Consider the following 27,167-nt stretch of genomic DNA (forward strand, 5'->3'; position numbering starts at 1 on the left):
TTTATGCTCTTAAATACTATTCTAGACTAGTTCTATTATACTGAGAGTTACAAACTATGGAGGATCAATCTAATTGTGTATTAGAGAATCGTTAAAATTAGAAATAAATGGCAATATTTTTACAGAAGAACTTTTATGGACAATTTATTTGAATCCAAGAAGGGATAATATCATGATCATTTTAACCATGAATGTTTCATTTTAATTCGTGGTCTGCTGTGAAAAATCCGTTGCAGTAAGACTACAATTTTCCACAATATTTAACTTATAAAATTGTCAAAAAAATTATGATAATTAATAACTAGAAATTAAACGCATAACATGATAAATAGATTGGTCATGTCTTGAAATATACAGTTGAAATAAAAGAATGTAGGGTAGCTAAAGAAATAGATTAGTGTGATGGCATTGACATAGTGAGTTCTAAATTGAGTTGTTTTGGCTGTGCTACTTCTCCTACCTCCATCATCTTTATGTCTGTCCATGCAAATCCATCTTCTTCACTCTCTCTCTCTCGTTCATGCTCTCTATGCTTTCTTTTGTACCTTGCACCATCAAATAAACAAACATATTTACATTTTACGTGCTAGGGTCATCTTCTATTGCTTATAGCATCCTAATCTAAAATCAAGACCAAATCTTCATCCTTATATTTTAAAATGAGTGGATGGGGTTGAACCTTACGAATTTCAATAAATAGTAGACAAAATATCAACAAAAGGGTAATATCGTCATTATGTTATCATATGATAAATTTCGTGAATGTTTTTTTATATCAACATAGTGTATTACAAATATGAACACTAGTACAAGAAAATATCAACACATATTTATTGAGATTTTTACATGGTTTTATTGAGATTTAATATGCATTATATTGAAATTTTTTGATGTATTTGTTGATAAAATCTGGTTATCAACATTTACGAAAACTAAAATAAAAAATATCAAATTTCATCATCCGAACGTCGTCGGAACATATGCAATTGAGATCTCGTTGGAATCCTTATAAAATTATCTTTAATTTGATATATTTTTTGCAAAAAAATAATTTAAATCGAGAGAGTTACGTAAATTTAAAATTGTAAGATGATTTTAATGAGATGGAATTGACATTAATACCCTCTAATATTTATTTATTAATTTTCTTAATTAAAAATGTAATTCATGTGACATTATTTCAACCACTAGATTTTCTAATCTAATGGCTAAGATTTGGTCTTAATTTGAAATTGCTAATTAGTGAGTAATTGATCACTCCCCTTAGATGCACATCTAACTTTTTCTAACTATTTATCATCATTTTTCCAAAACAAGTACAAAAATGAAACGTGCTTAAACTAGGACGGAGGGAGTAGTATCTTTTACTTGTAAAATTTTTTGTGTGGGGAAATAAGAAAACAAAAACAATTTAAATAACGTTATAACTAAACTTTATTGAAATTCTTACTACTTTATTCCAATTAGGATAAAAAAAATCAATAATAAAAGGCGAAAATTACTTACCGTTGAAAAGAGAATAAAGTTATAAATTCGGTTTCTTTTAGTTGGTAGAGTTTATGGTTATAAAAGTGTTTGAACCCATGGATTCCTTTATGCTCCTGTGCATCTGAAAAAATGAATTTGGAAAACTATTAATTAAAAAGTTAATTAATAGTAGTAATTAAAAAGTGCCATTCTTTGAAGAACTTGATGGCATCTAATTTCTCTTTGAGCACTAGATAGAACAAAAACACAGTCAGGTTCAAAACAAAAGCAAAAACAAAGAAATGAAAACAACTCAAATACAACTAAAAGCACCAATGAATGCTTATCATAAGGTAAGTTTAATTTTATCATTAGTGTCGATTTGCCTAATTTTCGGTAGATATGATATTATTTCCTTAATCAATATTGTTATAGCAAGCCTATTATTTCGTTGACATTAGTATTTGCATCACAACTATTTATAATATGCATTACACAAGATCTCGTGTTGCATTACAATTTTCCAATAGCGATTATAAATGAAATTAATTTTCAATACTTTCATCACATCACAAATATTTTGGCTGACAATGCAGAATCAAGATTCAATGATTAAAGGAGACCAAAATTTTAATTTGTTCTTCATGTTATGTGCTTTTTGTTATTTTTTAAAAGCATTAAATGAAACAATTAATTAGTAGTACATTCTAAAAGCATTAAGTGAAACATAACATAAAAATAGCAAACAAGATATATAAGCTTGCTTTGTTTATATTAGTCGGGTTAGTTGTTAATTGCTCGTAAATGGTGAAGCAAACGAGATGCATATGTATATTTTCGTAGTCTTGTAAATTATGAGTATTGGAATTTAGAAACCGATTTAATTATTTATTTTCATTATTGTGTGCAATATTTTAATGATGCATCTGCAATGAGAATCGTATATATTTATTGGAATGAACAACTTTCAAGAATTGTATATATACACATGTGTACCATTATTTGAGTTATTATTGAAATGTTGATATGTGAAATGTGGATATTGACTATAGAATGTTTGTTGGAGTGTCATCGTGCAAGAATGGAAGAAAATCAAACCAATTCCTTGCTTAACGTCAAATGAGCTGATAGCCAACACGAATGTTGGCAGGCTCTGCTGATATGTTCCCTAAGCTGGTCCCGCATATTATGTTTCAACATTGTTTGAACTTGTTTAACGTCATGAGCTGTTTAGTTGCCCAAGGAGGGCAAAATCTGAGACAAGAAAGGAGAAGTCTGTTCGTCTGGCATTGTAATGACTATGACTCCATATGCTTGCATTGTTCCTGACTTCCTGTTATTCATGCTATGGAAATCTTCAAAAGTCTTAATTCTTTAAGCTTGTAAAGGCTAACGATCATACTAACACAGGACGAAATTCTATAATAGCAATAAGCTTGTAAAAGCTAACGAATCATAGATAGCCTTCTTGTGTAAAAGAACTCAAATAAGGAGCCCACAAACCTCTTGGCATATGGTACTTCTAGAGTTCCTTCACGAAAATGAAGTTGAAGCCATCATAACCAGAGGCTTTGGTTGGAAGAATCGCATTCTTTGAGAGTTGAATTGATTTTTAGACATCATTTTTCGGTCATTTGAGAAAGGATGACCTAAATGATCTAACAATGACCACCCGTATTTCTCAAATATGGATTTTCTAATAATGACCTTTGTCTTACTTTAAAATGATAATTATGTGTTTTGATGATATGAAAATGAGTTTTGATATGCTCCATTTTGTGTAGAGAGAGGGGGGGGGGGGGGGGGGGATAGTGATCATAGTGTGCCATTGACCACGTTAAAACATAATTAGAGTGTAAATTTTAATTATTAGATGTAAAAAACTGAAAGGATAAACCACACAATGTCATAGTGTGCTACGTTAAAAAATCTGGTTGTCACATCATTCTGGGTTTCATTGGAAAAAAGTCAAAAAACATTGCGAAATTATGAAATTTGGCAATTTATCACTCTGATTATGAAAGCATGAGAGAAACCAAAATTTAACTAATTTTCATGATTTATTTGGTAATTTGGCATGTATATTAGAAACCGATTTGTTTATTTCGTCGTTGTGTGCAATATTAGATGAGCAAATATGCTACTACTAGTAGTAGTACTAGTAAGAGTACATTTTAATTTTCTTTCATAGTTTGAAAGCATGGGAAAAAGAAAGTAAAACACAAATGAAGCAAAGATTTCCTAATACGAGCATATCTTCGGAAATATCCCTAATATCTTATTATTTATTTAGTAGTATTAATTATCATATCTTTTTCATAGTTTATTGATTTGCCATATCTCTTTACTTAGGATTTTATCATATTTGATTTACTCCATTTTGGTAGAATATTGTATCCCCATATATTATAAATATGTGTAGGAGACCTTCATTTTAATGAGTCAAGAATATTGGAATTATCTTTTTCCTTGTCTTTTACTTTTACGCCATTTACTTTCTCTGCAAATTTATCAATCCAAAACCCTAGTGGACGAGAAAACCTCCGCGAACGATCCTCCCCCTTGGAATCCTTCGCTGATCGCTCGCGCAGATATGATATACCATCGTATCATTTCCCCACCAAAAACAATTCACGTTACAAACCGGCTCACTTCTCAATCACTGAAATTCTCCATCGATTTCCTTTTTTCTTCATTAACCGCTTTCAGTGCTGTTTTCTAAAAGAGAGATAACCTAAATACACATTCATTATGTAGATTTGAAAAAATCATGAGCAAGTTCTAAAACAAAGAAATCTACTCAACCAAACCACACATGAATGAAAATTTAATCTCAATCTCAGCAGTATGAAAATTCACCATCGAGCATATGATTATCATAATAAAAGTGCAAGTTAATTGCCACAAGAACAAATATTTTAAAATAAAGCATTTTTAAATTTTTTTTAGAACAATAACTTTTTTTAATTATAATCAAGCACAAAAACAAAGATCAAACTAAATCGGGCGACTTGATAGAACAAAAACAAACTCAGACTCAAAACAAAAGCAAAAACAAGAAATGAAAACAACTCAAATATAACTAAAAGCGCCAATGAATGTGGTAGAGAGGTAGTTGTTGAAGGTGGAGAGGGAGGGGACGGAGTCGAGGATGCGGGTGTGATATCGTGGGCCTCGCTCGTGGCCACGGCAGCGACGGCGAGGATGAGGAGCAATGTTTTGATCGGCTTCATGGTAGTAGGTTTTTTTTTGGAATGAATTAACAGCATTCAAGAATGGTATATAACTATATATATATAGACATGTTATAACATGCATTGCCATTCCTTGTGATATAGGAGTAGAAAATTTGAGTTATTATTCAAATGTTGATATGTGAAATGTGGATATTGAATATAGAATGTTTGTTGGAGTGTCATTTAAGGCTGGCGAAACGGGTTACCCGCGGGTACCTGTACCCGATTTCAGCCAAATTTGTTGTCTCAATACCTGTCCTGCAACATATCGGGATCACCCGATACCCATATCGGGTATCCCGTACCCGATATTGCGGGTACCCGTACCCGACCCGAAAATTAATTTATAAGAAAATAAATTTATGGGACATAAAATATTTGTTACTACTAATTAACTAAAATACAGTAGAAAATTTGAAAACCCTAATAGCCGACAATGTTTCCTAATTAATTTACTTTATTAATTTTGATGGTAAGTTTGAATAGATTAGGAATAAAAGTGAGGGGAAACTTCATAGCTAGTTCCGGTGAGTTTTCAACTAAATATTCGTTGGATTATAAAAATGTTTCAAAAGATCTCTTAAAACACTTAGATTCCATAAAGTATTAAAAGATTGTATATAGCTAATACTAATAATATCGAGTATTATCGGGACTAACAAGTATATACCCGCAACTAGATCTGCCCAAGGTTTACCGAACCGGCAGTTAAAACCGAAACTGTAACCATCGGTTACGGTTCCGAACTGAAACCGTGAGAATTTACCCGAACCGAAACCGTCGATTTTAAACCGTGGTTCGGTTCAGGTTCAAAAATTTTTAAACTGAAACCGTGTCGGAACCGTCGGTTCCGGGCGGTTCCAAACCGGAACAGCGAAAAACTGCCAGGAAACCGTAAAATCAAGCCGGAACCGCAAAAAACCGGCGGTTTGGAACCGTGAAAAACCGTAAAAAACCGCTGAAAAACCGCCGGTTCGGAACCGAAACCAAAACCGGCGGTTTTGGAACCGGAACCGTAACTGCGAAACACCCTTGCGGTTCGGTTCCAGTTCAACAATTTCCAAAACCGGAACCGCCGGTTCCGAACCGTAACCACCGATTCCTGAACCGTGGGCACCTCTACTCGCAACCCGCAAAACTCTATAACATACTTCCCGATCCCGCCGGGTAGTGGGTACCCAATACCCGACGGGTATCGGGTCGAAATGGAAATTACTCGTTACCCGCTATCCATTTTGCCACCCCTAAGTGTCATGGTGCAAGAATGGAAGAAAATCGAACCAATTGATATGGTATCATTAATATATATGGTGGTTCCAACTTGTGTATTCTATTTTTTTGGAATGTTTTAATGGAATACTTTAGCCCTATCTCCAGAGTACTTCAGCATTGTAGACCAATTAGTCTTGGATTAAATTAGTTGTAACTTGTAAGGGTGGAAGTGAAATGGTAAATCATTACTCTTGAGATACAATATGTTGGGTCTCGGTGGTGCATACCCGAACTCCACATTAGTATGATATTGTCCGCTTTGGGCAAAGCCCTCACAGTTTTGCTCTTGAGGTACTCCCCAAAAGGCCTCATACTAATGGAGTAGGGGTAGCCCATTTATACACTTGCAAGTCTTGTTCATTCTCCGATGTGGGATATGGTTTGCTCCCTTTCAATCCTCCCCTCAAACCGAGACCACCAGACCATAGACCACATGTCTACCCCATGTTACAGGTCACCACAGGTCTTGGTCGAGCTCATCACATCGGAGAACTTGCAAGCGCAACCACCGAACCCCGAGCCACATAGCACCAAGGCTCTGATACCACTGTAGGGATCAGACCACTCGGGATTCGCTAATTACCGAGACCTCTTTTATTAATTGGGTCTGAGATGGCTAATCTCAGAGGTACAAGCCAATTACAACAGTGGTATCTTGATTACACGCTAAGTACAAAGTTACAAGCAGAAACCCTAGACTAATCTTAAGAACTCCTTGGGTCTTGAGATGCCATCCTTTCTGGTTGTACATGCACACTTAGTAGATGAATTAGTCACACAAGAAACTGATCCCGGAGGATCTAAACACAAAAAGACTAAGTCAGAGAATCGGGCCACGAGTGGCTCAGGTCACAGCAGTGACTGCACTAGGCCTCAGACCTCCCCAATCCTCACAGCAAGTCACAAAGGAGAGCACCGTTGAACGAACTCGAACCAGAGATCAGTGGAACCCCAGATCTCACCGGTCAACGATCACCACGGCCTTCTCACACACGGACTAGCACTCACAACTCAGAACTTCACTGCGAACACAAGAACCTTCACAAGACACTTCAAGCACTTCGGATTTGGTCACAAACAAAAGAGCAAACCCTAGATTAAAAAGGAAACCGAAGAAGTTGCCTAACACTCAATTTACTCCGATGGAACGAAAAGCTTGAAGAAGAACTCCGGCTAGATCTGCTGGAATCTTAGAGAGAAGGGAGAGAGCAGAGGTGGTTTCTGAGAGCAGGAAAGAGAGAGAGAGAGTTGAAACGAATGAGAGAAAGCTAAAGGTCACCTCTCACTTAACAAACACACCTCACATCTAACGGCTGCAGTGCAGGATCCGTGTGGAGTTGCCACATGGCTCTCATCCAGCGACTCTGGTAAGTAACCGGGCCAGACTTAATTTGGGCCAACAATTAATTATATGGGTCTGGCAAAGACTAGCCCAACCAATTAATAAGGGAAGCCCAAAGCAAGGAGTTCAATACTCAACACAATATAATTTTAATTCTCATTTATATAGTAGGACCAAGATGTGTTGTCATGATCCAAATTTTAAAACAAAAATCGATCAAGAAATAAGATTAGTTATGATTGCTAATCACAAGTAGGATGGAGTCATGGAGACAGCATGGGCCAAGCCACCACTCCAATGCGAGCTTAGTCGGTGCCGATCTCAATACCTCCACCATGGTCGCCCATATGTGCTAGGTGGAGAACCCAGTATCTTAATACACGATTTACGTTTTCATATAGAGAGATAGTTTTAAAGAGAATTATGCTTATTGGTCACAACCCTAATACTATATACTCCTTTCGTTCCATAGTAATAGAGTCATTTTGACATTTTGGTACGTTCCATAGTAATAAAGTCATTTCCTTTTTTAAGTAAAAGTCAACACATTTTCCCACACCTACTTTGCTCTATCTTACTTTGTTCTCTCTTACTTTATTCTCTCTTCACCTCTCTACCTTTTTTATTTTCCACTTTATTCTCCCTTTACTTAACTCACCTAACACATTTTTTCTTAATCTCCGTGCCGAAAAGAAACGCCTCCATTACTATAGAACGGAGGGAGTACAATATAGGAGTATAATTCTACATTAATATAATTATGTTAGTGTCTTTTGAATATATATGGGAATACATTATAGTTTAAATGAATTTGCGTTCTTTGTATTTGTGGAAAAATATCTTCTACAATTTTTCTTGCACTAATATTGAAGTTATATTTAACATCATACTTTCAATATTTCAATATAATGAATAGGGAGTAGGAGATGTGATCCGTTGCTAACTTTATTAAGGTGCTAATTCTGTTAATTTATTTACATAATATATGAAAAATATTAAAACAATGATATTGAAATGTCAATATAAAATCATGTTAACATAAACTTAGTTGGTCAAACGAAGCAGAGATTTTCCCACCGAAAACAATTCCCGTTACGAACCGGCTCACTTCTCAATCACTGAAATTCTCCACCGATTTCCTTTTCACTTCATCAACCGCTTTCAATGCTGCTTTCTTGTGACTGTGAGCCCCCTAAATTCTGGTTGTTAATTTCTGTTAATCCACTTCCTAATTGCAATTTCCGCGCCCTATTTGCAAATCGAGCATGCCTTCAGTCACTCATTGCGAAATTCTGTTTCTTGAATCAACTGTACGTGAAATTGATCCCAATCTTGATGTTGATTGTGATAAGATATAAAGAGTTGATTACTTTGAGGAGTTGGATTTGCATTTGCTGTTTAATTAGGGGAAGTTGATAGTTCTGATATTCTATTTTAGTTGTTTTGGAACCATTGCTGCTTTGTTTGTTGTGGAATTGATGACATTTTTGTCAACTGGTTGAAGCAATAAGTTGAGACTGATTGATGGTTTTGTGATGCATATGTTTTTAAGTCGGATTCATCTTGAATACTATTTTGCATACTCATTGATTGCCAACAATGTGATTGCTTTGGGGGTCAAGAATCAATTCACAGCTGCTATTCTGTTGAGTTTCTGTAAAATGAGTATTTTCTGGAAATCTACTAGTAATATTCTGTTGAGTTTCTGTAAATTGCTACTTGCAGTCGAACTTTGTTTCTGGTTTATGTTTTTTTCGTGCGTTAAGAGGTTTTTATGTTGGAAGTTTGATGTGAGTGTTCTTTTTCCATATTTAGTTATTGTTGCTACTAAATTCTGCTCATAAACTTAGTAGTATCCTTTTGTTGCATTTACAGAGTACTATCTGAGATTTATCAAAAAACTGACGAGAAAGATCTCAACTCTTTCCTTGTGCCTCCGTGTTATCCGTTTATGGGGTGAAGTGGGCTTATAATGAAAGGTGTAGAGGACGAGCCGCTCTCAAAACGTATGAAAGTTTCCTCTGGAAATATTGGAGGTCTTTCGGACGGCATATCTGGTGGAGAACAAGGTAGTTGTTCATTAAGTGGTTCAATGGCTCCGCTGTTAGCATCTGGAGATGACAAGGTTGTTGGCTCGAATGGATTGATTAGTAAAGTTGAATTTGTTCGCATCATAACTGAAGCATTATATTCTCTTGGCTATTCAAAGACTGGGAAACATTTGGAGGAAGAGTCAGGAATAACTTTACACTCCAATCTGGTAGCTGCGTTTATACAGCAAATTCTTGATGGCCAATGGGATGAAAGTGTCACAACATTTCATCAAATTGACCTAATAGATGAAAGTATTATTAAAATGGCATCTTTTAAGATACTAGAGAGGAAATTTTTGGAACTTTTGGATGGAGAAAAGGTAGTGGATGCATTGAATACTCTTAGGACCCAGATTACACCACTTAATGTGAATCGTGACAGAGCTCATGAACTGTCTTATTTGATGGTTAGTCCTTCCAAGATTTCGCTTGATAAAACTCATAGTCAAGAGTCAGGGCTCTCTTCTCGTAAAAAGTTTTTGGGGGAACTGCAAAAGTTACTTCCTCCAACAGTGGTAATCCCGGAATACAGATCGGTGCGTCTTGTTGAACAAGCTCTTGACTTTCAAAGGGATTGTTGTAGGTTCCACAACTCAGTTGGGGAAATGTCATTGCTCGTGGACCATCAGTGTGGACTGGACCAGATTCCTTGTCGAACTGTGCAGGTAATATTTTAATCTGCACATATACTTGTGGAAGTAAACAAGTACTTGTTGTAGCTGTTAAGAATTAAAGCTTTACCTAGCTCCCTTGTCTAATGTCTTAAGCTTCTGTTCTATCCGTCTCAAATTCACTACCACCAATAAATCGGAAAATAATGAAATACTTACAGAAGTTGATGTGCTAGCAGAGTTACGCCCCATTGTCTGAGGGATGTGTTGAAGTTTATGATTTTAAAATGAGGTGGTATTTTAGCACAATTAATGTTTATGCATCTTTGTATTGATCTGCTATGGCTCCTCATTCAAGGTTTTTGTTTTTTGTTTAGCCAAGTAAGAAAACAATGGGCTTAAGAAAATAACTGAAACTCTAGGCATCTTTCTACTGGCTCCTGATGTTAAAGGATCTTACATTCGAGAATTTAGTTCTAGTGGTGGATCAATACTTCTTGCTTGAAACTATCAATTGTGGATTTTTCAAAATGTTTCTCTTATCCTGCTGTAATAGGACATCAACTTTACAAAGTATATCTTTGATTCTAGAGTAACTGCTAGGATCTCAAATAGTTGACACCACTATGACTGTTGTATTTGATATCCTCTCTCTCCTTTCAACCCCAGATATTAAAAGAACACAGCGCGGAAGTTTTGTTTCTGAAATTTTCTCACAAAGGAAGATACTTGGCCTCATCGTCCCGTGATTCCCATGTGATCATATGGGTGGTACTGCTTCTCTTTCTGTCTGAATTTGTTTTTGTTTCTGAAGTTGCTGGTTGAAGTCTTTATGTTAGATGTGGCTTGCAATTGACTTTTTACTTTTAGTGGAAATGTATGCACTCTCCTGCTGATGAAATTCTACCATATATGGATACTTGTTGTACTCCTTCCGTTCGTTTGCAAGAATGCACTCTATGGTATTCTAATATCGTGTATGTTAGGGGTCTATAGAAGAATATGTTTATATGGATTGATGTTTCTTATTTAAGTCATACTCATCTAAATCTGCCATCCTCCTGTTAAACATTTGTCAAACCAAGTCAAGCTATTACTTGAAAACTCTGGTTTTGCTGTTTGTGGAACTAAATTGGTCCAATTCTTACGATCGACTGCTCAAATGTTTACCTGCCACACTACCCAATCACTTTACATCAAGTTTATCAATGTGCAATATGACGCATTTATGGTGCATCATCTCAAATGCATACTATATATTCCATGCCTTAATAATATGTATGTTGTGCTTGCATTATACATTTTTGTACACCGATGGTTTTCTTCTTTCTTTCTTTTTAGGTTAATGTTGACGGTCAGGTAATCATGAGGCATAGATTAACTGGTCATGGACAACCCGTATCCTACATTTCATGGAGCCCTGAAGATGATCAAATTCTTACATGTGGAGAAGATAAAACAGTTAGGCGGTGGGATATCGATTCTGGTGAATGCCTCTGTGTCTATGGAAAACAGAATCTTGGTTTGGTCTCATGTGAATGGGCTGCAGATGGGAAACATATATTCACTGGTGTTACTGATAAACGCATCCGCATGTGGGATCTCGAAGGAAATGAAGTACGTTATTGGCAAGGGAAGACAACTTATCGTATGGAAAACTTGGGAATCACCACTGATGGGAAGGAGTTAATTATACATTATAAAGATAATGGAGTTTTTTTGTTTGGATGGGAAACACGTTCTGAAAGAGAAATGGAAGAGAATCAAAAAATAACTTCATTTGCGCTTTCCGAAGATGGAAAGTTGCTGCTCCTTAGCCTATCGGATGGAGATCTTCATCTATGGACTATAGACGGATGCTTACACAATATTGGAGGATACATAGGTAACAAACATTCCAGTCTTGTTGTACGGTCTTGTTTAGGTGGACTAAAGCAAGCTTTTGTTGCCAGCGGAAGCGAGAACTCCCAGGTAAAGAAAATAAATGTATTTACATGATAAGAAACACCCTTTTGAGTTCAATAATCACATTTGCAGAGAAATTTCTGTTTGCAGGTTCACATATGGCACAGACACTATGAACTGGAGCCGATTTGTAGTTTGAGTGGTCACACTGGAGCTGTGAACTGTGTTAGCTGGAATCCAGCCAATCCTCAAATGCTTGCATCAGCGAGCGATGATCGTACGATTCGTATATGGGGATCGAAACAAGTAAACAGCTAGTACACTAGAAAAGGTTTAAACATTTGCCTCTGTGTAAATTCTGTGTAAATGCTACTTGTTTCACTCACTGTAACACAATCCATTAATGCAAACTAGCATTCACTCTAACAACAATGTATGCTTTTTTTTCCTTCTAATTTCTGCTCTTAAATGCCTAGACTAGTTCCATTATATTGAGAGTTATGGAAGATCAATCTAATTGTGTGTTAGAGAATTGTCAAAATTAGAAATTAATAGCAACAATTAAATACTAAGAACTTCTCTGCACAAATTATTTGAATCCAAGAAGGGATAACATTCATCTTCAACTTGTTCTTCTTCACTATCCTTCTCATTCATGCTTTCTATGCTTACTTTTATACCCTGCACCATCAAATAAACAAACATATTTACATTTATATGCACATCTATTATCTAACTCTTTCTCCCCCTTTTTCTATATATACAAATGTCTCTACCTGCAGGTGTTGATGGTAAATTAAATTTTCATCGATTTGGGGTTTTCTCCTTCTCCCTTGAATTCTACAATTAGGAGCTTCGGGTAATTGTCTGCAAAATTGTATATTTATATTAATATTGTGATAAATTTCTAATCATGTTATAAATTAGTGTTTGATCGGCTTCATAGAAGGTTTTTTTTTTTTTTTTTTTGGAATTAACAAGATTTAAGAATTGTACTATGTATATCCATGGTATAGCATGCATTGCCAATTCCTTGTGATATGGGAGAGCAATATTTGACTTAGTATTATTCAAATGTTGATATGTGAAATGTGGATATAGAATATAGAATGTTTGTTGGAGTGTTATGGAAGAAAATAGAACCAATTGATATGATATCATACTAATGTATAAGATGCTTCCAACTAGTGTAGTATTCCTTCTGTTTTTCAAAAATAGCAACTTCATTCTAGAATATATTACTTCATTCCGGTAGGTTTTTACTTCATTCTAATAGGATTATTACTTGCCGTCGCGTACCGTTCTTTCTCTCTACGATATCTATCACCACCGCCTTGGCGCTAATATGGTTTAATAAACACATGGAATAATATAATAAATTATTGGAATGAAGTATGTGTAGAAGCATTTGAAGTCCTACTGGAATGAAGTAAAAATCTTATCCAATGAAGTAATAACGTTTCTGAATGAAGTAATAAACTTACTTGAATAAATTGCATATTTAAATGTTAATCAAGCAAAAACCCACGTCAACGAATTTGAATGAAGCATATGTTGAATCATTTCAAAACCTACTGGAAGCAAGTAAAAACATGTTGCAGTTTCAAGGTATTACGTACAGAATGAAGTAATAAACCTATACAATGAAGTAAAATGGGCTAGTAATGAAGTAGAAAAATTTTTCACAGCAGCACATCTCATTAAAAAAAACTAGATCTAATGGTCCAGATTTGGTCTCTAGTTCGGTCTTTAAAATTGGTTCGACATTGATCACAACTCTCTCTCTCTCTCTCTATATATATATATATACTATATAGGGATGCGTTAGGCTCCTTTGCACCATAAGTGTTCTATTTCCTTCTTAATCTCAGCCCTTGGATCCTTAAATTGGATGGTTGTGATCAATGCATTATTAGTCTATAATGTTGCATTATTAGCTGTTGTGCATTATTAGAATGAAAATGTGCATTATTAGTCTATAATGTTGCATTATTAGCCGCTGTGCATTATTAGAATGAAAATGTGCATTATTAAATGACACGTACCATTAATCTAACCGTCAGATGACAAAATCGTGGGGCTAGGATTAAGAAGGAAAAAGGACAAAAGATATTAAAAGGATTTGAATACATCCCTATATATATATATATATATATATAGGGATGTATTCATATACTTTTCCCATCTTTTGTGCTTTTTCCTTTCTAATCTCCCTCATCCATTATTAAGATCTAAAGGCTGAAATTAGTTCCTGATTTAATCATTTTTATTCATTAAAAAATTATAGAAGGGCGTTTAGGGGATATGCATTGACGTCGGTTATGGTAAGTCCATGATTCTCTCCCTCACAATATCTTGCAGCGGTTTTTTTCATTCATAGTATAGAATTGTCTCTTCTCTTTCATCGTTCTCCATTCTCCATTCTCTTTCATCTTGCAGCGATTAATCTTTCATCGTTCTTCATTCTCGAAAATTCTGGTCTTAACAAATAGTGCGATCGTGCGAAACTTGTAGAATTATTTTTTGGAGAGTTCCGGGAAGATTATCTTTACTACAATGGAAGAAGGTGGTTCTTCAACAATGGACGAAGCTTATGATTCAACTATGGAAGAAGGTAAATTTGTCGAAAAGTATTTGATTATTGTATCAACGTTTCATTAATTTCCATATCACACATATTAACGCAACCCTTTTTGATTTTCTGTATCTGTTAATTGGTACTAGTTCCATAATTGACGTTAACAATGGAAGAAGGTTTATGTAACTTGAAACTATACAGTTGGCTTTACCGGTAATTGGTGGATGTGGTTTAGGGTTTAGTGTTTATTTTGTTTTCTCGGCTGCTGTGTTATGATGTACGAATAGTAGTCTTTTCTGTATTGGAGAAGCCCCGTATCGTGCCATATTATCGAATTCGTGTTGTTCAACAATGGAAGAAGTTAGTCCAGTAGGCTTTAGCAGTAATTGGTGGATGTGGTTTAGTATTTTGCTTAGGCGACAAGTCTCATGTATTAGGGTTTAGTGTTTATTTTTTTTTCTCGCCTCTGTTGTGTTGTAATTTTGGATTTATATAACGTATGAATAACAGTGTATAATGCATTCTTTCTTATATGTAATGTATGGTTGATATCATATAATGAAAATAAATTCTGATATGCTTTTATTTATGTATAGTGTTCGTTATACTGTTTCAAATCAAGGGATATCGTTTTTCTACGGTTTTATTCGACGGTTTGAGACGGACATTGGCGTGCTTCGTGCATTCGTAGGTGGTTTGGAAGAACTTGTTAATTCTCTTCAAGCTGGAACTCCTCCAACGCCGGCCTTTAAAAGAGGCGCATGATTGAAGAGTTTTATGGAATGCCAAGGCATGAAGTAGTAGAGGTCCATCCTCCGGATGTTGTAAAGACCAAGGGTCATGCTAGCAGCTCCGCGAGCCAACTGATTTCAAAGAGAGAAAAGGCTGTAAAGGAGGCTAGTAGGTCTTTTAGACGTTGTAAGGTGTGCGATGAGTTGGGACATCACGACTCTAGAAACTGTCCAATGCTTAAAGAAATGGCGAAGGAGAAAGAGTTTAGTAAAGGCAAGAGGAAAGCTTGATGTGTTTATACCTAAAAAATTAGTTTTCGTCTTCTATTCAGTTTTATTATTTGTTTGGTGGTGTTAGTTTTATTATTTTTAGCGCTGTGAACATTTTATGCATAATAAATTTGCATTTTTCGGGAGTTAATGTGCATTATCGAATAATAGCCTTGCATTAATAATAATTTTCTGTGCATTACTCCCTTTTTTTATACCATTATTCCATTACTTTGTTAACGTGCATTATCGAACAATAGCATTGCATTAATAATGATTTTCTGTGCATTACTCCCTTTATTTATACCATTATTCCATTACTTTGTTAACGTGCATTATCGAACAATAGTCTTGCATTAATAATGATTTTTTGTGCATTACTCCCTTTATTTAAGTACAGAAAGTTAAGTGCTTGTAAACAATAATGTACAACTTCGTTGCTAATAATGTACATTAACAGACTCAAAATGTATAATTATTATGCATAAATTGTTGCAGTGGTAGGATTAATAACACATTCGAAACGAAATGATAACTAAGACTAAACCGAAAACTAGAACTAATAATGTTTTTAGGTACAAGATACATCAAGATTTCCTCTTGCCCTTATGAAGCTCTTTCTCCTTCGCCATCTCTTTAAACATTGGACAGTTTCTAGAGTCGTGATGTCCCATCTCATCGCAAGCCTTGCACCGTCTAAGAGGCCTAGTAGCCTCCTTTATAGCCTTTTCCCTCTTGGAAATCAGATGGGAGGCAATAGGACCTTTGCTGCTCAACCAACCTCTCCCTGAACTTTTGCACAATCGCAAGTGGAAGAACATCATCCACCGCTTCGTCAATATCTAACCAAGGCTGCTTCGTCGCTGCCCGAAAATCAATAATGTATCGCATTAATGCACAATACTAACTGTATAATGTACAAAAGTAAGCAAATAATGCACCAATGAATATTACATTCTATCAACCATTGACCTTTTATAAAACCGAAGCATTTAAAGTAAAACAAAAAACATAATGTACACCACTCCATACAATAATTTACACCACTCCCTATAATAATGTACAAATGGCAACAAATAATGCAAATATGAATACAAATTTCACTCAATTTTAAGGCATTTTATCAAACCGACTGATGTAGATTCAAACAAAAAAGTAATGCACACCACTACCTACAATAATGTACACATTGCATCAAATAATGCACGAATGAATATAAAGGCAACTGCAAGACAAACCAAAAATCAACCCAGATACGATTTCATCTACCAAATCGCCCAATACACAATTGGAAACCAGTCATTCACTACAAACTTCAATAATGGACAGAACCCTATAAAAAATGAACACGATTTTACGATTTACAGTGGGTATTACGAAAAAATAGGCGATTAACAGTGAGTATTACGAAAAAATGAACCCTATCAATAATCGACGATTAGGTTGTGTGTCGGCGGTGAAAATAGGCGATTAACAGTGGGTATTACGAAAAATTGAATCATTAAAAGTGTCGACCAAATGTGTGAAAAAATCGTCACTGTTTTAATGACGAAAATTGACGATTAGAAGTGTCTCTTACCAAAAATCGGAACTTTTGAAACCCGCCTTGTTGTCGACTGTAAATCTATCATCGCGTGGCGAAGGAATCACATTAGAACTATGAATCGTCGACCGACAGTGCTTTCACGGCGAAAAATCGGCGGGAGTGGTGGTGTCTCTTCAATTTGAGTAGCGGCTAGGGTTTTTCCTAGTTTGAAATGGGGGAGACGATTTGAGAATCGTGGGCTGATGGAAAGAGACGTTTGGAGTGAGAGAGAGAGTGAGCATATGGAAGGATTGCTTAAATCTCGCTCCTGCCGTTTTAATTCATGGCTGTTTTACAATTTTACCCATATAATGCACAGAATGAACCTAATAATGCAACACGGGATGATTTTGTGAGGCTTCATCTAGTCCATCCATCATACTAATCTAATGGATGTGATTAAGAAGGAAATAGTATCTAAAGGGGTAAAATGAGTTTAATGCTACCCTATATATATATATATATAGGGTCTTGTTAGGTTGAGATTATTTAACTAAATTGAGAAATGAGATGCAATATGGGCCACTCATCCAGAATACTTGTGAAATGTCAACAACATGCAGTTTATGTCAACAGAGGGGCATAATTGTAATTTTATTAATTATTTTTATTTTTTTAATTTTTTTAATTTTTTTTAATTTTTTTAATTTTTTTAAAAAATTATTTTTACTTTTTTTTAATTTTTAAATTTTTTTTTAAATTTTTTATTGTTTTTTTAAGTTTTTTTTTTCAACTAGATGTACAATTCATGTCAACTACACATCAAATGTCAATAACTTTATTCAATAAATACTATTTGACATGAATTGTACATGTAGTTGACATTATATTGTTTAGTTAACATGAATTGTATATATAGTTGACATTATATGTATGTAGTTGACATGAATTGTGTGTGTGGTTGACATAGATTGTACACATAGTTAACATTATATGTGTGTAGTAGACATGAATTGTATATGTAGTTGAAAAATTAAAAAATAAAAAAATAATAAATAATAAAAAAACGATTTTTTTTTAAAAAAAAAAAATTCAAAAAGTAAAAAAAAAAATTAAAAAAAATTTTAAATTTTTTTTTAAAAAAAATTTAATAAAAAATTAAAATTAAAAATTAAAAAAAAATTATTGAATAAAATTTACTATGATATTACCATTCTGCCCTTTTATAATTAATTAATCTTAAGATATTTTCCATGTGGAAAAATCTGGACCACTCATTTAATAAAAATGAGTGGCTGATATTGCATCTCATTTCTCAATTAGCATAAAAAACTCAATTGATCACAATCCTATATATATATATATATATATATATATATATATATATATATATATATATATATACACACACGCAGCCTTTACTGCAATTTTTCCCTACGTCAGCCCCTGCCTTCATGGTCGCCCATGTGTGCTAGGTGGAGAACCCTATACATGATTTACGTTTTCCATACAGAGAGAGAGTTTAAAAGAGAATTATGCTTATTGATCACAACCCTACTATTATATACTCCACATTAAATATAATTATGCTAGTATGCTTGAATAGATAATATTATAGTATAATTGAATTTGCTGAAAAATATCTTCTACTCCATCTGTCCTGTTTAAAATGATCCATTTCGTTTTTCATATGTGTTTTTGAAAAATCATAGTTATAAATAGTTAAAGTGAAGAAAAAGTAAAGTAAGAGAGAATAATATAGAAGATAGTCTCTTCCATATTATTCTCTTTTAATATACTTTCCCTCCACTTTAATGTAGTATGATTTTTAAAAGAGTGAACTACATAAATAATATATAATCTTTCACTTTTGCATATAAATGGTACCTAATCTTTATTTTATATCGTTTTTTACCTATTAATCACGTTTTTAGTACCTGATAAGATTTCCACCCCAAAATACCCTCTAAACAAATGTATTTTTCCATTTGTGTCATGAAGAATATTTTGGGCATAAACAAAACTAGTTACCAAAAGTGATATTATAATATCTTATTTCATTCTCCTTACTCTTTATACTATTATTATTAATCAATATTAATATTATTATTTTAATATTATAAATTAATACTAGTAATTAATTTATTTTTTAATATCATTCAAATATACTTAAATATAACTATAGTTATAATTATTTAAATTATGAATGATATAATATTATATAATAACAAAATTATTATTATCATATACATTAAATTAATAACTAATCAATATAGTCTTAATAAAAATTTAAAATTGTGAATTGTAATCGTAATGATATAAAGAGTTCAATATTTTTAGAGGTGTTTCAATCCTAAAATGAGTATAAAATAATATAATAAAAAATATTTAATTGATTTAATTACTTTAAATAATTAATTTAATTAGGTGTTTTGTTCTAGATTTATATTATGAATACAATTAGATGTATGTATGAAACACTAAAAAGAAAGAAGAAAAAAGAAAAAAGAGAAAACATAAACTAAGGAGAAACAAGAAAGAAGAAAGGAAGATAAAATACTAAAATGAAAGAAGAAAATGAAGAAAAAAGGAAGAATAAGGAACTAAGGAAGAAAAAGATAAATAAGAAAGAAAGAAAAAAAAATCACATTTTTGGTACTATTTAATTGAAATTTTCAATATATCCTCCATAACAAAAAATCACATACAGTATTTGGTACCCAGGGTTATTTTTGTCATGGGTAGAGATGTCAAATGGGTCGGACTGACCCAGCCCAGGCCCGGCCCACCAATGAAATGGTGTGGGCTTGGGTTGGCCTCAGTAGCTTAATCGGGCTTCAACTGGGCCTGTTTACAAACCCAGGCCCGGCCCGAGCCCGAGTCCAGGCGCGGCAGAATCTAACAAGCACTTAATTTTATATACTATACTAGTTATTTCAATAGAGTTATCTATGCATATACTTATATAGGAGAGTGATCAATTGCTAACTAATTAGCAATCCCAAACTAAGACTGAATCTTAGCCATTAGATTAGAAGATCTAGTGGTTGAAATAATGCCACATGGATTATATTTTTAATTAAGAAAATTAATAAATAAAATTAGAGGGTATTAATGTCAATTCCCTCTCATTAAAATCATCTTAAAACTTTAAATTTACGTAACTCTCTCGATTTAAATTATTTTTTCACAAAAAATATATCAAATTAAAGATAATTTTATAAGGATTCCAACAAGATCTCAATTGCATATGTTCCGACGACGTTCGGATGATGAAACTTGATATTTTTTATTTTAGTTTCCGTAAATGTTGATAACCAGATTTTTATCAATAAATACATCAAAAAATCTCAATAAAACCATGTAAAAATTTCAATAAAACCATATAAAAATCTCAATAAATATGTGTTGATATTTTCTTGTACTAGTGTTGATATTCTTATGTCATAGTGTTGATATTTGCAATACACTATGTTAATATAGAAAAACATTCGCGAAAATTATCATATGATAACATAATGACGATATTACCATTTTGTTGATATTTTGTCTACTATTTATTGAGATTCGTAAGATTTAGTCTCATCCACTCATTTTAAAATCTAAGGGTAAAGATTTGGTCTTGATTTTGGATTAGGGTGCTATAAAAATTAGAATATGACCCTACTTATATATTACGTGTATATTATATTTTATGTACATAAGTTAAGATTGAATGTTATTCATACATATTTACATACATAAGTCACTTCATAATATTTTTAGTCAAATTCTCATAGACATTAAATGCATATTTATTTCGGAATAAATCGTGTTATATGATCTATTTGATTAAAACTATTAAATATTGATTAAATCTAAGGTGTCGCCGTACCTTGTTGATTAAATATTAGTCACTATCAAATATTGATTAAAACTATTAATTTGTTATTTCATAGTAATTTTAATAATTAAAAAAAATTATTGATATTTAAAAATCAAAATTTAAAATATAATTTTATAAAATTAATTCTAATATTGAAATAAAGAAACAAAGTGAAGGATGTCAAAAAGGAAGAAGAATGATAATTTTGAAATAATATCAGATTTAGTACATAACTGAAATAATATCAGATTTAAAATATAAAAAGACCAAATTGCCCAAACCCTCAAAAACCCCCTAAAAGGGTATTTTCGTCACGAAACAGTGAAAAAGGACCATTTTCGAGATAAACGCTTAGTCCAGGGTTGTCTGGGGATATTTTTAAAGTCCAGGGTTCATTGGCGAGATAAACGCATAGTCCAGGGACTATTTTTGTAGTTCAGTCTTTTAAAAAACATGTAAAGAAAACGAAAAAGGTCATCTTAATTGGGACGGGGGGAGTACAGTTTTTCTTGCATAAATATTTAATTTATATTAACATACATATTTTGAATATATATGTAATATCACAATCATGTGCATTTATTTTAGAGGGAATAATTTTTTAGTCTACAAACTTTGTTAAGCTATCATTTTGAGTCTATAATATTTGAAAATATCTTTTGAGATCTATCAATTTTGACTTATTTGATCTACTTTTTCATTTTTTTCGGACAGAAATACCCTTAAGGCCGTTAGGGGAAATTTAGTCTATTTACTCTCTCTCCTTCATTAAAGTATTTAATTTCTTTCTTTTTACCCCTCTATCTCTTCTTTCTCATCTCAGCCGTCCCTGTCCAAGTCGATTCACACACCAATATGAAGAATTTAAAGCATCAAACTTGTCCACAGGTTGATATGAAGTTAACATTTTCTGTTGACGTTATTTATCATCTGTAAACATCAAATCTTGAAATCTAACGGTTCACATCATAGTTTGGAGTTTATACAATATATAGAGTTTGCATTTTATCATTGCCTATTATATTTGGGTTTGAGATCAAATACTAACTATTTATAGTAACAAATACTATAGTAATTAATTTTAATTTTGTAAGTTAACAATATCAACATAAGTACATAACTTTATCAACCTTTTTGTTTTGATAAACATATGTCTTTATGTTGATATTTAAATTTACATGTTGTCTTGATAAAATTATGTCTTTATGTTGATAATTTTAATACGCAGAATTGAAAGTTATGAAGTTACTTCCTCCGTCCCAGCCTAATTGGGACGTTTCTATCCCCATAAAAATTTAGACGGTTGTTTTTAGTTAATTAAATTATTAATAGTAAATTAAGAGAGATATTTAAAGTAAGAAAAGAGAGAAAAAGTAAATAAAGTAAAAATGAGAATAAAGTGTAAAAGAGAGAGAAAGAATAAATAGGAGAGGTGAATGAGTTAATTATTGCCAAAAAGAAAACATCTCACTTAAGTTGAGACATCTTAAATGAAACAAACTAAAAAGGAAATGTGGACATCTTGAATGAGACGAAGAGAGTAATTAGAGACTAAATTTTATACTAATTATTAGAAATGTGGCATTGTCATTTTGTCCACGTTCAAAAATCTGATTGCCACATTATCTCGGAATTTATCGGAAAAAATTACGAAATTATAAAATTTGGTGATTTATTTCAAATTTTAAAGAGGACAAAACCAAAATTTAACTAATTTTCATGATATATTTAGTACTCCTAGTAATTTGAAATATAATATTTTTACTAATTTTATATCATACAGGGAAAAAGGAAGTCATAGTCGGAGTAGTATAAAACTCAATTTCCTCACCAAAAACAATTCACAATACAATCACTGAAATTCTCCACCGATTTCCTTTTTTCTTCATCAACCGCTTTCAATGCTGCTTTCTTGTGAGTCCATTTCTGTTAATCACTTCCTACTTGCAATTTCCGCGCCCTATTTACAAATCGAGCATGCGTTCAATCACTCATTGCCATTGTGATGTTCTGTTTCTTGATTTAGCTGTACGTGAAATTGATCCCAATCTTTGAGGACTTGGATTTGCATTTGCTGTTTGATTAGGGGAAGTTGGTAGTTCTGATTCTTTTTTGTATGTGGTTAATCTTGGTTCCATTTTAGTTGTTTTTTGGAACCAATGCTGCTTTGTTTGTTGAGAAATTGATGACATTTTTGTCAGCTGGTTGAAGCAAGAAGTTGAGACTGATTGATGGTTTTGTGATGCATATGTTTTTAAGTCGGATTCATCTTGAATACTATTTGCATACTCATTGATTGCCAACAATGTGATTGCTTTGAGGGTCAAGAATCGATTTACAGCTGCTGTTCTGTTGAGTTTCTGTAAAATCAGTTTCTTCAGTTAAATTGCAACTTGCTGTCTGGTTTATGTTTTTTTTGTGCATTAAGAGAGGTTTTTATGTTGGAAGTTTGATGTGAGTGATCTTTTACCATATTTAGTTATTGTTGCTACTAAATTCTGCTCATAAACTTAGTAGTATCCTTTTGTTGCATTTACAGAATACTATCTGAGATTTATCAAAAAACTGACTAGAAAGATCTCAACTCTTTCCTTGTGCCTCCGTGTTATCCGTTTGAAGTGGGCTTATAATGAAAGGTGTAGAGGACGAGTCGCTCCCAAAACGTATGAAAGTGCCCTCTGGAAATATAGGAGGTCTTTCGGACAGCATATCTGTTGGAGAACAAGGTAGTTGCTCATTAGGTGGTTCAATGGCTCTGCAGTTAGCATCTGGAGATGACAAGGTTGTTGGCTCGAATAGGGTGATTAGTAAAGTTGGATTTGTTCGCATCATAACTGAGGCAATATATTCTCTTGGCTATTCAAAGACTGGGAAACATTTGGAGGAAGAGTCAGGAATATCTTTACACTCCAATCTGGTAGCTACGTTTATACAGCAAATTCTTGATGGCCAATGGGATGAAAGTGTCAAAACATTACATCAAATTGACCTAATAGATGAAAGTATTATTAAAACGACATCTTTTGAGATACTAGAGCGGAAATTTTTTGAACTCCTGGATGGAGAAAAGGAAGTGGATGCAGGGAATACTCTTAGGACCCAGATTATGCCACTTAATGTGAATCGTGACAGAGCTAAAGAACTGTCTTATATCATGGCTTCTCAATCCCACATTTCGCTTGATAAAACTCATACTCAAGAGTCAGGACTCTGTCCTCGTAAAAAGTTTTTGGGGGAACTGCGCAAGTTACTTCCTCCAACAGTGGTAATCCCGGAATACAGATTGGTGCGTCTTGTTGAACAAGCTCTTGACTTTCAAAGGGATGGTTGCAGGCTCCACAACTCAGTTGGGGAAATGTCATTGCTCGTGGACCATCAGTGTGGATTAGACCAGATTCCTTGTCAAACTGTGCAGGTAATATTTTAATCTGCACATATACTTGTGGAAGTAAACAAGTACTTGTTGTAGCTGTTAAGAATTAAAACTTTAACTAGCTCCCTTCTCTAATGGCTTAAGCTTCTGTTCTATCAGTCTCAAATCTCACAACCACCAATAAATCAGAAAATAATGAAATACAAAAGTTCGTGTGCTAGCTGAGTTACGCCCCATTATCTGAGGGATGTGTTGAAGTTTATGATTTTAAAATGAGGTGGTATTTTAGCACAATTAATGTTTATGCATCTTTGTATTGATCTGCTATGGCTCCTCATTCAAGGTTTTTGTTTTTTGTTTAGCCAAGTAAGAAAACAATGGGCTTAAGAAAATAACCGAAACTCTAGGCATCTTTCTACTGGCACCTGATGTTAAAGGATCTTACATTCGAGAATTTAGTTCTAGTGGTGGATTAATACTTCTTCCTTGAAACTATCAATTGTGGATTTTTCAAAGTGTTTCTCTTATCCTGCTGTAATAGGACATCAACTTTACAAAGTATATCTTTGATTCTAGAGTAACTGCTAGGATCTCAAATAGTTGTCACCAATATGACTGTTGTATTTGATATCCTGTATCTCCTTTCAAGCCCAGATATTAAAAGAACACAACGATGAAGTGTGGTTTCTGAAATTTTCTCACAACGGAAGATACTTGGCCTCATCGTCCCGTGATTCCCATGTGATCATATGGGTGGTACTGCTTCTCCTTCTGTCTGAATTCTTTTTTGTTTCTGAAGTTTCTGATTGAAGTCTTTATGTTAGATGTGGCTTGCACTTGACTTTTTACTACTCCCTCCGTCCCGGCTAAGATGACACATTCCTTAGGCGGCACGGGGTTTTAGGAATAATTGGTTAATGTGTTTAATTGAAGAGAGAAAAAGTGGGTGGAAGTATTAAAATAGAGAGAGAAAGGAAGGTGAATATTTTAATAGGGGTGGAAAAAAGTGGTTGAGTGTATTAATTGGAGAGAGAAAGTTTCCAAAAAAGGAAATGTGTCATCTTTGTTGGGACAAACTAAAAAGGAAAACGTGTCATCTTAAGCGGGACTGAGGGAGTATCATTTTACACCAGGTTAGTTACAAAAGAATCCTCCACCTTCTAATATTTTTACTGTTTACTATCTTTTAATTGAAAGTTCATCTCTGACATTGATAAAGTTAAAAGATAGGATTTGACCAAACATATCATTTATTCACAACGTCAAGTACATATAAAAAAAAGTGATTCAAGATTTAAATGTATGCACTCTCCTGCTGATGAAATTCTACCATATATGGATACTCTCTTTCCGTTCGTTTGCAAGAATGCACTCTATGGTATTCTAATATCTCGCGCAAGAATATGCAAGAATATGTTTATCTGGATTGATGTTTCTTATTTAAGTTATACTCATCTAAATCTGCCATCCTCCTGTTAAATCACTTTACATGAAGTTCATGTGCAATATGATGCATTTTTGGTGCATCATCTCAAATGCATATTATATATTCCATGCCTTAATAATATGTATGTTGTGCTTGCATTATACATTTTTGTACACCGATGGTTTTCTTCTTTCTTTCTTTTTAGGTTAATGTTGACGGTCAGGTAATCATGAGGCGTAGATTAACTGGTCATGGACAACCCGTATCCTACATTTCATGGAGCCCTGAAGATGATCAAATTCTTACATGTGGAGAAGATAAAACAGTTAGGCGGTGGGATATCGATTCTGGTGAATGCCTCTGTGTCTATGGAACACAAAATCTTGGTTTGCTCTCATGTGAATGGGCTGCAGATGGGAAACATATATACACTGGTGTTACTGATAAAAGCACCCGCATGTGGGATCTCGAAGGAAAAGAAGTAGAATGTTGGCCAGGGTACCCAACTTATCGTATGACAGACTTGGGAATCGCCAGTGATGGGAAGGAGTTAGTTACATATTATAAAGAGGATGGAGTAGTTTTGTTTCAACGGGAAACATATCCTGAAACAGTAATTGAAGATAATCAAACAATAACTTCATTTGTGCTGTCCGAAGATGGAAAGCTGTTGCTCCTTAGCCTATGGAATGGAGATCTTCATCTATATAATATAGACGGATGTTTACACTGTATAGGAGAATACATAGGTAGCAAACGTTCCCGGTTTGTTGTACGGTCTTGTTTAGGTGGACTAAAGCAAGCTTTTATTGCCAGCGGAAGCGAGAACTCCCAGGTGATCTTTGTCTTCTGCTCTTATTTATTTACTGTTTTATATCGTTCGTCTCTTTGAGGTTTCTAGACAGAGCACCAAAGTAAAAGATAATAAATGTATTTACATGATAAGAAACACCCTTTTGGGGTCAATAATCACATTTGCAGTGAGATTTTCGAGAGAGGCGCGTACTGTATTATTTTGGTCATTATACATATGAAATGAACACGTGATGTTTTGCGACGTGAGGATAATATTGGAATACTTGTAACAATGTGATGAATGATGTGTTGAAATTTCTGTTTGCAGGTTTACATATGGCACAGACACTATGTGAAGCCGATTTGTAGTTTGAGTGGTCACACTGGAGCTGTGAACTGTGTTAGCTGGAATCCAGCCAATCATCATATGCTTGCATCAGCGAGCGATGATCGTACGATTCGCATATGGGGATCGAAACAAGAAAACAGCTAGTACACTTGAAAAGGTTAAAACATTTGCTTCTGTGTAAATTCTCATACCTCAAAATGTTGAAGCAGCAAGCATGCTACTTGTTTCACTCACTGTAACACAATTCTTGAATGCAAACTAGCATTCACTCTAACAACAATATATGTTTTTTTCTTCTTCTTCTTCTAATTTCTGCTCTTTAATGCTAT

General features: G+C 33.8%; 2 protein-coding genes across 4 annotated transcripts; both read left to right on the forward strand.

The window, feature by feature from the left end:
- The first annotated feature begins 8,383 nt into the window (after positions 1-8,383).
- Positions 8,384-12,374, forward strand: LOC125212500 (WD repeat-containing protein 26 homolog). Of its 2 annotated transcripts, none has more exons than XM_048112694.2 (5): positions 8,384-8,500; positions 9,193-10,075; positions 10,691-10,792; positions 11,363-11,992; positions 12,077-12,374. In XM_048112694.2, the coding sequence occupies exons 2-5, from the start codon at positions 9,290-9,292 to the stop codon at positions 12,242-12,244; spliced, it is 1,686 nt and encodes a 561-aa protein (XP_047968651.1). In that variant the 5' UTR covers positions 8,384-8,500; positions 9,193-9,289; the 3' UTR covers positions 12,245-12,374. The 2 variants fall into 2 exon arrangements, with proteins under 2 accessions (XP_047968651.1, XP_047968650.1); XM_048112693.2 differs by having other exon boundaries at positions 8,390-8,627.
- A 10,319-nt stretch (positions 12,375-22,693) lies between these two features.
- Positions 22,694-27,147, forward strand: LOC125215319 (WD repeat-containing protein 26 homolog). 2 transcript variants are annotated; one of them, XM_089067350.1, is made up of 5 exons: positions 22,694-22,809; positions 23,435-24,310; positions 24,923-25,024; positions 25,900-26,529; positions 26,818-27,147. In XM_089067350.1, exons 2-5 carry the CDS (start codon positions 23,525-23,527, stop codon positions 26,980-26,982), a joined length of 1,683 nt encoding a protein of 560 aa, XP_088923476.1. In that variant the 5' UTR covers positions 22,694-22,809; positions 23,435-23,524; the 3' UTR covers positions 26,983-27,147. The 2 variants fall into 2 exon arrangements, with proteins under 2 accessions (XP_088923476.1, XP_088923477.1); XM_089067351.1 differs by having other exon boundaries at positions 22,805-22,923.
- The last annotated feature ends 20 nt before the right edge of the window (positions 27,148-27,167 follow it).

This window comes from Salvia hispanica, chromosome 3 (genome assembly GCF_029641045.1).
Source record: "Salvia hispanica isolate PSC_SH4W2 chromosome 3, Shi_PSC_v1, whole genome shotgun sequence".
In the NCBI taxonomy this organism is placed as follows: Eukaryota; Viridiplantae; Streptophyta; class Magnoliopsida; order Lamiales; family Lamiaceae; genus Salvia; species Salvia hispanica.